We start from the raw sequence: 17,678 nt of genomic DNA on the forward strand, positions 1-17,678 counted from the left end.
AAGCCAGCTACGTTTTTGTGTGCACTCCGCCCCTGCTGCCGATAGCGTTTTCCCGCACTGAACGACGCCTGCACTGGACGGCAGCGGGAAGCGAATGCGTAGTCTTCCTCTCGCTCCAACGGGTCACCGAAACTCGAGATTACGCAACCTCCAATACTAAACGTGCGTTAAGACAGCTTGCATGGTGCCACGCCGCCTCGGCAAACCCACTCTTTGCACACGCTGCAGATTACCTCAAAAGCAGGGTGCGTGGCTGCATATGCGCTCAGTCGCACTTACAGCCACCGCAGAGATACGCGCCAGATATCTAGACGCGTGTCAACTTACCCCCTCCCCGCCCTTGATCGCGATACCGTGAGCTCACTCCCCTCCACTTCTGTCCTTTTGCTTGCGCGGGAAGGCCACCATCTTTGTCTTACCCTTGCACACTTTCACTAGCACCTATTTAGCACACAGTGCACAGAGTGTGATAGGATCTTGTCGCACTTGGACTTTATACGGAGCATGATGTGGCTCCACTTCAGCGGTCGCTCTTAACGCGCTGTGTTCAATTTGAGAGATGCTTTTGCAAGCAGCCACTTGCAGTTCAATCATCTGACCATCTGCGTCCGCGGAAGTTTTCATTTATTGTCTCAGCATTCCTTTGCGGTGGCAGTGGAAGTTCGTTATATTGAAATTGCATAAACACTTCGTTAGGTTGACATTCTAAATACACGGTGTTCTATGGAAAAGAGGTGATGAAAAGTTCAGTACTTTGTTATATCGAGAATTTTGTTCTAATGAAGTTCGTTATATTGGTGTTTAACTGTATTTCAATTTAAGCGTTAATTTTTCAATTAATCATCCTGGCTTAATTTATGCTGGTTTTGCGTGGTTGTTGGGGGGAGACATTGTAGCATGTTTACAGGACTGCCAAAACAGTAACGTGACCTCATAACCCTTTATTCTCCATGCTTTTGTTGCACCCAACTGAACAGTCTCACCTCAATATAGTGAATTGTTGGATACACTGAACTAAATTTAAGTTTTTATATATTTATTTTGCTAGTCTTGGCATGTATAATTATAACAGTTATCTTGTACATGACAAAATTGTTTTTGTGTTGACTGCGACTTCGTCGTAACAAGGTTTGACTGTAAAAGTGAATGAACCAAGCATGACAACCGACCAGAAAAAAGTCACTCTGCGGCACTTCAGGTGAGGCGGGGAAGAGAGCTTTTACACAAATTTATTAAAATTCTGCACTGTACAGAGATTGTCAAAGTGTATAAATAAAATGAGAAGGAACTAAGCATGTCCTGGTAGGCCGCAACTTTATGCCGGGACACGAGATCAGCGGGCGACTCCTCACACCAGGCCAGGCTGTCTGAAAGTAGGAAGGTGGTGGACAATCGGACAAAAAAAAAAGTGTGTGGCAGGTCAAGCTTCATAAAACGTCAGCAACTTGGTCAGGATAGAAATAGCAAAAGCATGAAAACGGGCAGTACTAAACAAAAATTATACAATGATGCTGACTTTTGAAAAACCCAGAAACAGCACTAGCTCAGAAATATGAACCTGCAAGCACTTTGGCAAGCAGTCTATATCTGAAGTTTTAAAGTTTGCCTTTGACACTTCTTCACTCTCGAACTGTCTTCAGGAGTTTGATAGGAGCGTGACGATGTTGATGCTCCTGGAAGAACCTGCTAACAGCGGCTGATTCTGTAATCCTGTCGCATGGCATAGAGGAAGGTCATATGACAATAGGCACTAAAAATTGTCGTGAACAGTGTAGTGCGACAAAATATGAATGCAAACTTTATATCTTATCCGCAAAATAACAGTTTTGTGCAATTCTCAATGACCTGTATTTTGTAATGCCCTCCATGCTTTGACTTCCTGTTTGCAGTATCTTGCATATACATAATATGAATAAAACACCCAGCTGTTTAGGAATTTACCAGACATAAATCATCATCAGAAATGAACAGAACTCGCTATACGGACTACTGGTGCTGGCCATAATTGCCCACACATGCTTCTATTCCAGTGCTTCATGCTAAGATCACACTTCGGGCATATTGCCCGAATTCTGCAGCACAGATCTAAAAGTGCCTTAGAACACCTGTAACACATTTTCAATGTAATTATTTTTGTTTGTGCTTAAGCTTTGAGGTACTAGTCCACCGTGTACGACGTATTTTCCCAGCCTGAAGTCCACAAGTACGTGCTCAATGAAGCCAGTAGCAAAGTCTAGCGAAATGCAGAGCACGCTATCACCAGAGTACGCTATGCACATTATCACCCTCATGATGGGCAAATGATCTAGGACCAGAGAGCCACCTTAATAGTACTATTACAGGGTTGTCAATTGTTACATTGTTTCAATATTATTAGAGGTTATTGTAGACACGGTACACCACACATTAATATTCTTATTGCCCACGTGTTGAAGAATGACAACCCTTAAAGGTACACCCAAGAGCAAAATAATCGCGGCTGTATTAGCCAGACACCCTTCTACAATACCAAAAACGGCCACTTTAACTGCAGGAAGAGGTGTGGCACCAGAAAAGATGCAAAAAACTAAAGACGGGCCGCAGTGCCATTTCAAAAATTGTCACACCAGCTCGTCGCGACGTCACGATTTTGGTGGTGCCTACTCCAGCCAAGTTTTTTTGGCCAGTAAAAGCGGACTGCACTGTATCCTGAAGGAGCCAAAGACTCAAGTGAGCAAGTCTCGAGGACTTTAGTGGCCCCACAATGGCCCAATTAAAAAAGTAAAAGGATAATAGAAATTTGTGCTAGTAGAAATACCAGTGCTGGGGCTTTAGTGCACAACTTAGAAAATGTTAATTTCATCTCCATTTTTTTTTAAGATGATCAACCTATTGGTACAAAAATAATGCAAATAGAGTTTTCAAACATTACTTTTATCAGTCCAGACTAATTGCGTGTTTCTGTTTAGCGTCCCTTTAAGCCCTTATGGAATAATACAGCCATGTCCCAATGCTGCTTGCACATAAAATGAATGACGTCGAGTGGCAAAATGTTAGGTTGAAACGAGCGAATAGTAATCAGTGGATTCAGTAATCAGTAATCAAAGTGGATAGTTGTGGGATTGCCATAAAACCTTGACCCGAGAGCCAGGTATTGACAGGTCTAAGGAAAGTTGGTTCCTTGCTTGCAAAAGGGAAGCGGGCTCATCTCTGGAGTCACTTCATTTTCAAAGTGCCATTATTGGGATAATTTCATGCAGAAATGCAAGTTATTTCTTTTTTCCTTTTTTTCTTTCCAGGGTGTTGTAATCGGGGATGCAGCTTATATGCAGCAAAATGCACATATTCATTCATATTGAATAGAGTGATATTCGATTGAATATTCAAAATATTGCACATTTGCACAAGCTTACGAAATGTAGGCCATTAAAACAGCACTCACCAAACACCGGTTTCATAGTGCCAAGGTCTTTCACTGTGCTAGACATCCAAGAGCTGATTCCAGTAATCTGCTGGCAGCGACAGCAAGGCTTCCATCACCTGAAAAGGTGGAAAGCAAAAGCTTGCCGTATGTGCGATTGTCCGTGATTCAATATAAATACAGTAGAACGTCGTTCGCATGTTTGGGGAAAACAACAAAAAAATGCACTAACTGGAAAAATGCATGATTCGAAGTCAAAAGAAGACAATTTGACAGACTCAGCTGTAGCCAACATCTACGTAATGCGAAGTGTTGTGCGAATTGTTGCAGGACGAGGTAACAATGCGTGTCAAGCTGCTGGGCCCGAACAACCCAAGAAGCTCATTGACATTCTCGTATTCTTGGTGGCATTCTTAAAGCATTGCATAGTACTTTAAGACCGCGACGGGAAACCAGAATTGAAATTGGGTTGGCGGGCAACGCCTGGACAAGTCGCCAGAGCGAAACATGACACTTGCTTGGCGCCGCCTGCAGCAGGGAACGATGCTGTGCTTAGGTTATTGCCGTGCAGTACGCTTCCAATGGCACTACGCCCCATGTACCGTGAAACAGGTGAACATGCTTATTGCTATAGGGTTGGCAGCAATGCTGTGAATGTGACAGGTGATGAACCTGCAGGAGATTTAGTGGTACTGGAATGAGAAAACGAGTGTACGTCGGTGTTTGCACTTGAGAGGGGCAGGTGAGTAATGCGGGGAAGCCGCTGCAGCAGACTGCTACTGTTCTTGATCATGTGCGCCTTGCGCCTTTTCTTCTTTACGTGGGACTTAGCGGATCGAAAATGTATCATAAATCGCAGTTTGAAAATGTGCTGAACGCTGGTTCCGAAAGATTGCATTTTCCGGGAGCATGTGAACCAGTAAAAAGAAGCTCAGCTGTATTGGGCCATTTTTTTGGGGTTCGCTATTGGAACATTGGCAGTGGGGAATTGTACGTAGCGAGATCATATAAGTGAGGTTCTACTGTATACCACCTGTTTTATTGTTAATATTTTTCTTTCATACAATATAAAAATCAGCTGGGACGGATACTGCTGTTCTACCTCTATGGGCAACTTCTGCAAGAAGCAGAAATAACCTGTACCATCCAAGAAGCCAATTAACAATAGTCACTAAATGACTTCTAACTATTCGCCTTAGGGCTCTGCTGCAAAAGTGAAGCCACATATTGTAATGTCATATCCAGTAAGCAGAAATTCCAGGAGAATCACCACTTTCGAGATAACTGTCCCCTCAAACATGCTAACAAATGTGTTGGTGTTGCAGTTTAATTCCAAACTTATGGAGGGAGACATGTTAGAAACAGCTAAGCTAAAACGCCAATGTACTATTTGCAGCCCGTTTCAAGGATGGGCATCTTCAAAGACCAAAAAGCAGTTCTCTTGAAGGGCATTCCAAAAGCGGTGCTAGTCATAAAAAAGCCATGTAGACATGGTTTCAATTCTCAGTTACAGTCAACTTCCCTTAATTCAGCCCAATAAAACTGTTCAAATTATCCGGCAGGCAGAATTAAACAAGGTGCAGAAAAAGACGTCAGAACACCACTGATTCATGGCAACATTTGCTTAATTCTAACATGCCCCCGAATCAAATGTGCACTCAAATTTTATCAGCCTAATGAGGAAAATGTAAAAAATGACATTAAAGCTCCTAAACAAAGATGAAATCTAATGAGCATCCGATTTTTTTAGCAAGAAAATTAGCAAAGGTTTAATATATGTTGCACCATGGTGGCTGGTTTCCTAAAGTCGGCTTCTCTGCAAAACCACTCCCCCCCCCCCCATGTGGTAACGTGAACACCTGAACAAGCTGAACTGCACTATGTACACTTCCAGGTAATACAAAAAAAAAAGATTCTGTTTCAAAGAATCCAAAGAAAGAATCAAAGAAAGAATCAAAAGAAGAATCAAAGAAATTTGCCAGTTTCAGGCAAAGCCAACACACATTCGAAGCAAAAGCAAGGCTTAGCGTTACGCTCGGACTTCTCATATGGTGCTCTAACAATATGCGCAGGCAACATGGTATGAAGTAGCACGCGAGACAACTGCCACTATGCAGCAGGAAAGGCGCCCTTCGCAGATGCCAAGCATGTCGCAACGCTGGCAAGGCGAAGAAACGCAGCAAGCGACGTTGCAGGCCTCGCACCTCAAGGAGGGACCAGTGGGAAACCACCAGCTTTTGTCAGAGTCCAATGAAAGGCTCAGATACACTTGGCTTGATCAGTGTTCCCTTCTGCTCAGACCAGTGTTTGCAACACAACGTGGTATTGTGCCCACAGATGCTCAGGAGAAACGCGAGCGTGTTTGCGTGCAACACTCATGCCTGCAGTGAAAGCCAGAATGCTGCCCTGGCTCCGGCAGAGCCAACTGAGATGAGCGTGAGCGTACATCCAACTTGGCTTTGTCGTTTTTTTTTAAGCCAATGCACTCATCTCTGGAAACCTTCCAACCCTCCATGAACTACAAATGTCTATCATTTTATAAATCCATCGCAAAGCACTTTGAAACTCCTATAATGGTCACTGGCTCCATCTGTGGACACCAGCATCAATGGTAGACATCAAAACGTCGGGAAAAGCGTGCCCATAAAAGCTATAGCTGTAAAAAAGGGCATGTTGCTTTCTACGACATCAAATTTCAGTTGGGAGCGTGCATCTGTGTGTTCCTTTCATCTGTCTTGCGTCTTCTGCACCATTCACAAGTACGCATCAACAACGTACCTGGTTCTGCTGTTCCATCTCGACGAAGAGGTTGGGCACCGTGGCCACGTCGTTGACTGAGCAGCCAACCACAGTGGGGGCAAAGATGCGTGCCAGGTTATTCAGGGGCATCTTGGCCTCGGGGTGGGCGGCCACCGTTTGCAGGTGCAGCACCAGCACGGCCAGGGTGTCCCGGTTGGCTGGCGGAAGCTGCATCACCGCCTGCCACATGGCCCACACCCGGTCCTCGTGCTCTAGCTCTGCACGGGGAAAGAGGAACAAAGAGCGAGACGGCTTTACACGGGGGAGCCGACAACAGCCACAGCTTTTCAATCGTACCAGTTGCAAAGCTCTCTCCATGGGCCCCACATTTCAGCACAGCCAAACCTCGATATAACAAGCTGTTAGACATACTAAGGAAGTAAGCTTAAATGTTTATCACCGAACCAGCATGTAAAAATATAACAAATATTAGATATAACAAAGGAATATGCATTGGATACAACTTTGCTATAGTGAGGTTTAACTATATCATTGGTGAAAACTGTAGGTCACCAGCTGATTGAACAGCTTCTTATAGATGATGCCATTTAGGCCAGATTTCTATGATACCTGCTCAGAAGCTAAACAATAGATACAATCTAAGCACCTCATCAGAAACGCACTTGTAAGCTGCCTTTGTCTTTAATGCTTTTTTCACGTATTTTTCTTTAGTAACTGTCTGTCTCACTCTCTGCTATGATGGACAAAATAAAACTGAGTAATGCCATTTTATCAAGAACAACACCAGTAGAATATGGTAGACTTCTGTTAATTTCATAATTAAAACTTGACCATTCTCCATGCATGCACTTGACCCCTTTGAATACCCAGATAGCGACCCCTTTAATGGCAGCATGTCTTAGTGGAACTTAAGGGACAGTGAACACAAGTCATCTATCGAAAATGGCTATGTTCAGACTGCCCTAGAAAGATTTTCAAGCAATAATGATACCCTACAATGTCTAATTACAGTATTTAGCCGGTTCTAAGGAGAGTCTTTTTGCAAAGAAACACCCAACCAGTTACAAAGCCAAAACTGCACTCATGACTGTCAGATTCTTTACCGCATAACACAAATGTATAGCGGCAAAGCTGGTTCTAGAGAACCGTGCGGCAAACTTAAATATAAGAAGCCAGCGATCACTGTGCAGCACTTATTGAAGGCCCTTACTTATATTTCGCGATGAAAAATCAGGTGCACGTTCAGTTTCTACTTTGGACACACACAAAGCGGGAGCGTGTTTCGTTCAGGGGCGTGATAGAATAGGGCAAGTACTACTATGAATTAGCGCTGTGTTATGACATTTTTTCGGCATCTTAATTCAACCCATTGAATAAGTAGATCACTTACATTGGTCCTGTCAGAGTTAAAATAATTAAAGTTGACTGCATTCAAATGGTCATTGCAGAGCACTCTGGCAGTACTTCAAGCATTGTGGAACACAGCAACTAAGCTTCACTGCGAGAATTTGTGGGCTCAAATTGTAATAACACAACATGAAAAGAGATATTTGAGCTGCTCCATGCTTGTAATCTGGGTGTTGAACGAGAATTTTTTCAGGCTCGGCTCGGGGTTTGGTTCCCGAGCACCATTCCGTTCTGGTTCGAACCAGTTCAAATGGGCTCAGAGAAAAAAAAGCAGGAGTGTTTTTGTTTTACTCTTTTAGTGCTGCATTTTTGTTTCTCTGTCATGTCTGTATAAAAACAAATTCATAATGTAGGTTTGTTTTCGTAAATGTTGCGACTTCCCCAACTTAACTGTACATTCCATTGCAAGATGCTTTCCACGAGCGGCCAATGATTATAACACTAACTGAAGTGAAATAAAAGGTTCTCAGGGACACTTAAGAGGAAGCTTTAGCTCAGGTGCCAACCTAAATACATGTAAAAGGAGAATTACTTTTTCTCGGCAACCACTGCACCAAATTTAGCGAGGTTTGTTTCATTTAAAATAAAAAAAACTTAAAATCTAGTGACTATTGGGTTCAAATTTGCTATTTAGGTCATACATTTTTTATTACAAATTGGCAAAAATCAAAAATTTTCAGAATACTAAACTGAAGTTTACAACTCTAACTGGGCAACAAAAAATATATCACAATTATGTCAATTGCATCTAATGGTACATCTAAAACGGACAAAATTGATGTTGCACATGAATCTAAAAAAATTTTGCAATATGAAAATACAGCTCTTGCAGAACGCTTGTAAACAACGTAACAAGTTCACGTAAAATATAAATGACATCGAATTTGTCCGCTTTCAATGATTTAATGGAATTGATGCCGTTTACAGAACCACAATATTTCCTCTTGATGCAGAGCTATGAATTTGTAACCTTCGCGCTTCTATTTTTTTTCAAACTTTCGTATTTTTGTAAATTCTTGAAACAAAATTCAGGCCCTAAATCGAAATTCCGCTTCCAACAGTCACTAGAATTTAACTTTCTCTCTCAAATGCAAGAAATTTTATTAAAATCAGTCCGGGGGTTATCTCAGAAAAACGTTTTTGCATTTTACATGTATTTGAATAGGCCGCGTCGGAGTTGGGCCCGAGCTAAAGCTTCCTCTTAAGGCTGCTTAAGTGTGAATGCGAAAGCATTACTCTGTATGGCCGCAAGATTATATTTATCAATTTTAGTTCATTAATATTATTGCATTTTATTTTGTTCTTGACTCATAAACTGCAGTTGTTTTCTTGAGGAAAACAACAATGGCTATATGCAGTTGCCGCGGTGCCACCTTGTGCTCCACTCTGCTCGCCACCAACCAGTGACGGGCCGCACCTCGTCTGCAAATAATGCATCCTCACTGCAATCTTCTGGCAGGCAGGCATGTAGCCTCCCTGGCCAGCGAGTTGAGCAGAAGCATTTCCTCAGTCTTACAATGTTAGGACTCCGGCATGGGCTGGTCAACAGCCCTAATCAGCCTCCTTTTATACAACATGACATGTCTGTTCATCACTTCACACGAAAGCAGTGGCACACATACACAAAGCATCCACTGTACAATGGCATTCTCACTCTCCCACCATGGCATGCATCGCTACTGGTCAGGTGCGTAAACAAGTTCCAGAACGTTCGAGTTTGTTCTCTCCGACAGAGTGCCATCGCCCATGAGCAAATGTGGAGATGCATCCATTGGCACTGTTTAAAAGGCTACACCCCTTTGCGGGCCACCAGTCAATTTCTCTTGATCGTTCTGGAGGCTTTTACGGCGCATGCCAGTGTGTTTATTCGAGCCGCACAGGCTTTTTCATATGTGCACCGATTTCTTGCGACAAACGGCGACCGTAAGAGGCCGCTAACTTGATAAAAATCAACTTGTTTAATATGACTCATGATGGTTCTATCAGGACGTCCAGAGCGTAGACAGACGATGCTGCCACAGCATTTCACGGCAGCGTCTCCCGTTTTTCTCAGCAATGCTTCGAGCAAATAAAGCTTTCTTTATCAGACTGCTCTGCTCGAAATCTGTTCCCGCAACTGGTTCAGAACGGTTCCTTTGATTGGTTCCGCTTCAAGTACAGTTCCAAAATGGTGGAAAAAGTATGGGTTCGGTTCCAGGTTTCAGTTCCAGTTCGATACCCTGCTTGTAGTACAGATTTAAAGCTCCCTTTCTTTAATTATTAGGCAGCTATATAAAGCAAGGTTAGCAATTTTATCACCTGCACGAACTGCTCTAAACATTTGCTTACCAACTCAATTAACAAGGAGGTTGTCATGCACGCACAAGCAAACACAAACATCTCATTCGATAACTGCTGGCACTAGCTGTCTAGCTGTCGGAACGCTAGCGTAATGAAGAGCGATAGCAGCGGTGAGTGAACGGCCCTTCGTGCTGCCTCTCACTTCAACACGAACCAGGCGTGCGAGAACACAGTGTGCACAAAGTTATCAGGTATCTCGGGTCGGTTACCCTTCGAACCCAGCTCCAATTACCTCCCAGATAACACCTGCGACATGGATGGATGCGCTCAGTCACACGATGAGCAACTGCAACCGGAGTAGAAGCAGACACACAAGCTACCCTATGCTCCCCTTCGACCCCACCTCCTAGCACTGACGCCAGAAATTTGCCTGGGGTGGCCGCATAATTATTATCGAAATAAAAGTGCAGGAAATTAATGTTTCAAGATGAACAAGAAAAAAAAAGAAAAGAAAACAGCCGCCAAACACTTGCTCAAGGGGTCAAGTCTCACCTGTTGCGCTGACAAAAGTGTGCCACAGTGACTTGGTGATGAGGCTCTCGCGGAGCGAAAGCAGGAAGTCCTTGAGGACTCCGCACACAGCGTAGATGTCAACCTTTGACTGAAAAAACATGGGCGAACAACTGGCAATGCAATTCAATGCCACACCGCAAGCGAAGATTGTTCCTCCTTCAGTCAGGGTGAAAACAACTATGTGAGCACAACACACACAGGTGAACTAGGGTATGTAACGAAATGCGAACAGCAGAGCGTGTGGCCGAATCATAACTGAAGGCAGAGAGCGCACCATCCACTCATCACCATTGACAGGCGTGCACATCAGGCCTGACAGCACTGCACGACGATACTCCCTCTATGCTGAGACATCCTCAACTCTGTTCTAGTTCTCTTTTATGTGAAAGCTAGGAAAGAAAAATTGAAGAAAACAGAAGCTGGAATATCACAGTAGAGGGCAAGCATTAAGGCACAGTACAGCAAAACTGCATGCACCATCGGCATCAAATGCAAACAGTGAACCGCGTGATACAGCTCGCACTGTCACCATTACTGCGCCAGGAACATTTTTTTTGCTTTCAAATAAAAGATAACCAGAACAGAAACGAAAATATTGCAGCATAGAAGGACCACCTTCGTGCAGTGCTGTCAAACCGGATGTGCGCGCCTGTTAATGGTGATGACTAGACAGCGGGCACTTATACCTTCAGTTATGCTTCAGCCACATGCTCCACTGTTTGAATTTCATTTGATGGCAATAGTACACTGACCGCCAATATAAGAGGGAACACTTCATGTTCAGAAATTTTTGCAAACATGCAAGTCTGAATTTCACTCACTGCACTGTTATGTTGTTCCCCTGTTAAAAAATCCAGCTCATAGAACTTCCCCTTCTTTGAAGCACACATACAATGAAATTTACCAGCTTTGAACACGAAACTGGCGCTTCATTTCATATTGGTGAAGAATGTACCCCGAACAGCAAAAGCTTTCGGAGCTCTCCATCCTCGGAACAATTTTATTTAATTGCAGCCAATCCATCCACCTTTGCTCTCGATAGAGGCAGTGGATGCATCCCATATGACGGCCAGTACACGTGCATAAGCTATGTCATGAGGAAATTGCCTATTTGCAAATTCAGCACTCCAGAATCTTTTACTGTTGGCTGTACATCATGGCAGCACAAAATCCGAGTGCAACAAGACCAACAACAAAAAAAGATGCGCATCCCGTTTGTTTTGCACAGTCAAGGTAGCCGGACAAATGAGCTCAATATTCTCTTTGAAGAATTGTACAGTGCTCAGAGTAGAGGATGTGATACTACCAGCCCTTCACATCTTGCTGCATCTTGAAAAGCATGTACTTTGTAAGGAAGCAAAGAACCTGAGCATTACAGTCACTGGCATTGCTGTTGCCTTGAATAAGCTGTAGTTGAAAAATTGCTCACACCACTGAGGTTAGTCATAGAATGCGCCGATAGTTGTGTACTTGCATCGTTCATTGTGTTCCATGAAGAATGTGCAGGAAAATCATTAGTGATGTTGCCGATACTAGTTGTCGTAGACTCTTGGCGTGATACAGACATCAGTGTCAGCTAATCCATCTACACAGTGCACAGTGTGACACCACCATGGTGCACGCCAAGTAGCAAAATGCGTGACCAAAATATTAGTCAAGATGTGGTTGATGTGCGACACATGGACAATGGACACTGAAACTAAGATTATTTCTGAGGAAAAACCTCTGTGAGGTGTCAGTTAGCCATCTTGAGTGCATAGCAGTCTGCATATTGTGTGTACACAATTACAGGGTGCTTTATTGAATACTACAGTGAAATCGTGTTACTATGGACACCACATTAAAAAACTTTTCAGAAATCCCCTGCTGATTTCTTAGCTTTAATGTGAAGATATTCCAATACTATGAACTTCAGAATACTGAATGTTTCAGAATAATGATTGTTGTTCACTTTCCATGACATGTTAACAACGCCTTAGTACTACAAACTAATATTCCAAAAACTGGGAATTCTTAGAGGCATAAAAAATGAAAGTCACAGTGCATGACTTCGTAAAAGCTGACGGCGCCAGAGAAAAAAAAAATGTGAGAGGGAACATTTTTTTTCTTTATTTACTGTGGAGGCGATGACACAACAGGTTTTGTGAGCGTATGCTCTGCCCAGACAAGTGTTGCCTAGCAACAGAGGCATGTCCTTTCTTTTGACCTTCTTTCTACACACTCCTCTTTCTTTTGTGCTTCTTTCTGTGGCTCTACTAGCTACGCATGCAGAGAAATGTGACGATGTAACCCCCGTACTCGCGCGGATGCCACATCGTCGCACTTTGCACTTTCTTGACAGTGTCATTTGCACATGCTTACGCTTTGCAATAGTTCAGGTGTCTACCTTGACTGAGACAGCCGCAGTGTCTACGGCAAGGAACGTGAAAAACAAACAAGAAATATTGCGCTTTGGAAGAGACATGGAGTTTCCTTCTTTGTTGGTAGTTTTTTCGATGTCTGCATCTGTATTGTGCGCATCATTTGTATTATACGGTGCTTTGGTGGTGCGTGGAAGCGGAATCTATTGAAAACAGCTTGGGCCGCAAGTCATCAGCGACATTTTCATGGATAGCTCATATGGTGACAACTTATGAACTGATGGGCATAATGGTTAATTTTGGGGCTTTCACTATAACGACCTTTCAGAATAACGAACGATTTGCAGCAGTCTCCTGAAGCTCATTATATTGAGATTTGACTGTATACCTTTATGTTGGAGATTTGGGGCCATTTGGACTACAGTCCAATATGCCTTTGATCATGTGCCATTGTGTGGTGTTGAGGCGCCAGAGTGAATAATGTCATTTGCAGCATGTAGTTACGCATTGCAAGTATTCTATTCGGATACTTAAGAGCTTACCAAGTTTGGGGCGCCCTTGCCTTGCTGGAAGCGTTCCCTTATCTCACGCACTTCACGTTCCGAACCAGATACCCTGGATAGTAAAACATGCAGTTAGGCTGTGCCGGTTGTTCTTAGCACGCAGAGAAAATGAGCGATAAAAACAGAGCATCACACAAGCTAAAGCTGGACAGCTTTTGAAATGTTATTAAGCTATTCACACACTCAAGTCATTTGTAAAAACCATGTCTACCATGGACATTTTTATAACAAAAGCACTGAAAAATAGTGACGAACATCTAGGGTGAAAATGAAAGTGGAGAAAATGTTTTTATAAGCAACGTTACCAAATGAGAAACTGATGAGCATCTCCATTTAGTGTGTCCCTCTCTAAATAGTATAGCAAATTCATAGGTTGCTTAGCACTGAAAATACCATATTTGCACGATTATAGCGGGCACACTTCTTTTTGGGGTGCATTCAAATTTGCATGTGCGTTACGATGGTAACTAATCCTACTCAAAATCAAAAATGAAACCAATTATTACTACAAAGAAAAATTCAATGCAAGGTAGCTAGCCACACTGGCATCAAACAGACATTTTTTTTTCTGCCTTTGTTTACATTCGCCATTTTCCAGTTTGCTGTACGTGTGGCATTTCTAATGCAATAGATGGAGCTGCAGAGGACATCTATGGTTGGCTGACAGCGAAAAAGAGGTGTCCTCGGACTCCGATAGCGACTAACTGCTAAGATTAAGCTGTGTACATGTGCTTTTGTATGTTCCACAAAATCGTTTTAACACAGTACACGTCGACTCAGGTTGAGTAACTTGATGTGCATGGTAGATTCGGTACCAAGTTTTTAAAGAATATTTTGGCGGTAACATAACTGAGTGTTACAATCAGGGGTGCAATAGAATCGTGCAAATATGGCATGTTCTTAGCCAATAGGAAACTAATGTGTGTGGATTTTAAATTTACATTTTAAATTTAGGTTTTTAACATTCTTATCAGGCTACCAAGGATAGTGCGTGCTTTTGCATCTTGGGTTTTAGCAGAATGACAACAGCGATCTGCAGTGCTTGTCTCTCACTACTGGATGTTGCGACAGAACAAATATTTGTGTACTTCTTCTGGCACACTTTATAAAACACGAAGCACATTTTGAAAGGAACTCAATAAGCACATCCTGCACTTGCAGTACTGCCACCACAATAAGAGGCATTTCCAGGCTTTAAGGATATTACAGTAAAACCTCGTTAATTTCACCCTCGTTAATTTGGGAAATTGGATAATTCGGACTCGTGCTCTGGTCCCGGCAGGCATACACATTATTAAATGCTTCAAACTCTCGTTAATGCAGACATGTTTGGCCGCACATTGGTTAATCCAGACAACTCTCTGAGCTTGGCAGGTGCAGAGTGGCATAAATGTGCGACGCAAAGAGCAAAAACGGCGCTAGCATGGAACCAAAACGAAGAGGCACGGTCTGCATCACCATAGACACCAGCGGAAATCACACGTGAATGACAGCAACGCCAAAACGCTTTGTCCCTATTTGTGCCATTAAAGCCTTTCTTCTTGAGTTTACTGCCACACATAACACAGCATCAGCCACATGCCTTCATAACTGTATAGCTGCCAATTATGATTGCATCGATAGTGACCGCAGTTTCGTCCGCAGCGGTTACAGCAAACAGTAGTTTTTTTTTTCTAACTTGGTGCAAAGCTGTCGAGGATGAAGAGCACCGGCTACATTGAGATCGATGGACGATCTGTTGGCGATCAGCAAAGTGGCTAAAAATAATCTGGATTTGCGCGCGGCAGTGAAAAGCGTGGCTCAAATGACACGCACTGTGGCCGCGCTGCGAAGGAAGTCGCAATGCCTTCGTTACTGCGAGTGCTAATCAGTCACGAGACGAGAATTGTTACTTTGGACTTTTTTTTGGTCCTGTGAAAGCCGAATTAACAACGTTTTACTGTAGCTATTTACTATGTACACCCTCTTCTTTCCAGTTGAAGCTTTTCATAAAGAATATTTATTAGATTTAAAAAAGCGCGACACATCCTTGCGAGTTTGAACGCCATTTAACAATATTCTTGCAACAAAAAACGATGTCTGCTTGTAAGAAGAAAATTAATGCGGGCATTAAGAACAGCACACTGCAATAGGATGAAGCACAACACAAGACATCACAAGAAATCGTTGAGGCGACAGAAACTGTCAGACTGGGCAATAGGTGAATCAGCACGTTATCTGCTTTTTTCTCTTAATTATCTTAGCTAAGAGCAGATAGCGACGTGACATTGATGGCACTAGAAGTTGAGCTTCTAATTTTGCGTTGATAGTTTCACCCTGGCAAAAAGTCATTTTTTATTATTGTATGCCTCCTGTGTGCCTTCATATGATATCCTTTAGCTTCAGGGTCAAAGTGCGCATGTGCATTTGAAATTAATGTTTCTTGGATGGCCAGGGTGTTTTTTGTGTCTGCTTCACTAACTGTTTCTTGCATAATGGTCTACTGACAAAATAATTGTAAGCAGAACCCATCTCACGATGAATCTCGACGTTAATGCAATTAGCACTGAAGGAATGTACTCTATTTATTCGAACGTAAGGCGAGCTTTTTTTCCCCAGAATCTTTAGCGTCAAAGTTACCCTCACCATATATGCGAATATCACCTTTACGTGTGGCTTCATGGCAGCGCGCGTTGCCATGCCGTGAAGCCACATTATAAAGCAAAATTCAAGCTGCCGTGAAGCCACACCTCAAGCAATATTCGTACATAACCCACACTCCGCATGTTGAAGCTTCATACCCCCTATTTCATGGTCGCCATATTACGTTTTGGTGGTGCTAGTAATTCGGCAGTTCAGGCAATCCCCACCAAGTCTGAATAATCTGCCGGCTACTGTATATCGCCTATATTAGTGTGCATAATTCACCTTTTTTTTCTTAGGTCACTTGCCTTATAACCATGACTGCATTATAATCAAATAAATACACTATCAAAACACTGTATAGACACCGCCAAAATGCATCATGTACGAGGCATGTATGCAGACATGTTCCTCTCCCACTCATTTCTCTATACACACTGCACCATACAGCGTCGTCACCGCAATGTCTGTGCATGGCGTGTGTGAATAATATTCAATAAAGATTGCATATAATGTGGGTTCAATTCTGTTTAGCACTGAATAAGTTTTAAAGGATTTCTTTTTGTCATTGAAGTATTACAGGCCGTAGCACCTTTCTTTTATATTTCTCTTTCAGCTCCCAAATAATATATGTCATTGAAGTGTGGCACACTCTCAGTGGCCCGAGTTCCCTCAGCACAACCTGACGCTGTAAACATTATACCATGGTCTGTGTAGTGATGCAAGTTGACGAGAAAACAGAGATGTCGAAAGTTGGACAGCCCCGTGAAAGTGCATCCAGTCCCCAAATAATGTGAATCACATTAAAAGGAAGTAAGACTGCGGCACTGTCCCTCAGCTGTCTTCCTTTGAAGACACAAATGCATGCTGACCGATAGAGGCCCACACAGTCCAGGCCTCTGCGCTCCACCTCCTGGATGCAGTGGACCACAAGTGCAGGCACCATGGGTGCCGTGGAGGGGACGTGGTCGGAGATGAGGGTGCCCCGACGGCTGCCTGCTCCTCCACTCTTGGGCGTCTCGCACACTGGGATGCAGGGCAGCGGCACCTGGTGCAGACAATTGGTTTTGCATGCAATTAGGCACACGCAGCGACAAAATACGAGTTTGGGCTTGCCAATGCTGCATGAGTGAAGCGAACGCAACAGGAAAGAAGCGAGAACAAGTATGCACGATGGCATGAAGTGAGGTAGACAGGAGAGCCGACTGCACTATCTGTTGAAGCGTTAGAAATAAACTCTGGGGCTCTACGCAACCTTAACCACAGTCTAATTATGAGGCACGCTGTAATGTGGGGGACTCTGTACTAATTATGACCACTCGAGGCTCTAACATCCACTACATGCAGGATACACGAGCGTTTTTGCATTACATGTGGCCGCCACAGTCTGGATCGAACAAGCCAGCTCATGCTCAGCAGTGCAACACCATCTAATGCCTCAGCAAAGCATTGCACCGGGCCATCTGCTGTGCTCCCTTCTGCTTGTTAGCACTAAATGTGTGCACAACGCAGGAAGTAAGTACCTGGAGCATATTAGGCCGAAAGCTGCCGATAGGCCTGTAGGAGTACACCAGCATTGTAAATCATGGAGGCCTTAAGAAAGAACAACGTCATTGCAGTTTTGCAATTGCTAATTAAGTGCAGATGAAAAAAAAAATCTATCCTGCTTGAAAGCGCACGATGTTGCCAACTGAGAAAACGTAGAAACTGCAC

General features: G+C 43.3%; 1 protein-coding gene across 5 annotated transcripts in view; it reads right to left on the reverse strand.

Moving 5' to 3' along the window:
• Positions 1–1,211: 1,211 nt before the first annotated feature.
• Positions 1,212–17,678, reverse strand: part of LOC142590355 (rac GTPase-activating protein 1-like) — a 44,497-nt gene continuing 28,030 nt past the window's right edge. For 4 of the 5 annotated variants that reach the window (XM_075702417.1, XM_075702413.1, XM_075702415.1 and 1 more), the window contains 6 exons: positions 16,838–17,013; positions 13,323–13,395; positions 10,400–10,508; positions 6,179–6,417; positions 3,422–3,519; positions 1,212–1,367 (listed from right to left, as the gene is read on the reverse strand). In XM_075702417.1, coding sequence (XP_075558532.1) covers positions 3,460–3,519; positions 6,179–6,417; positions 10,400–10,508; positions 13,323–13,395; positions 16,838–17,013 — 657 coding nt within the window. In that variant the 3' untranslated portion in view covers positions 1,212–1,367; positions 3,422–3,459. The remainder of the gene's footprint in view (positions 1,368–3,421; positions 3,520–6,178; positions 6,418–10,399; positions 10,509–13,322; positions 13,396–16,837; positions 17,014–17,678) is intronic. The other variant, XM_075702414.1, reaches the window with a different exon arrangement.

The sequence above is a fragment of the Dermacentor variabilis genome, chromosome 8 (assembly GCF_050947875.1).
Source record: "Dermacentor variabilis isolate Ectoservices chromosome 8, ASM5094787v1, whole genome shotgun sequence".
Taxonomy (NCBI): domain Eukaryota; kingdom Metazoa; phylum Arthropoda; class Arachnida; order Ixodida; family Ixodidae; genus Dermacentor; species Dermacentor variabilis.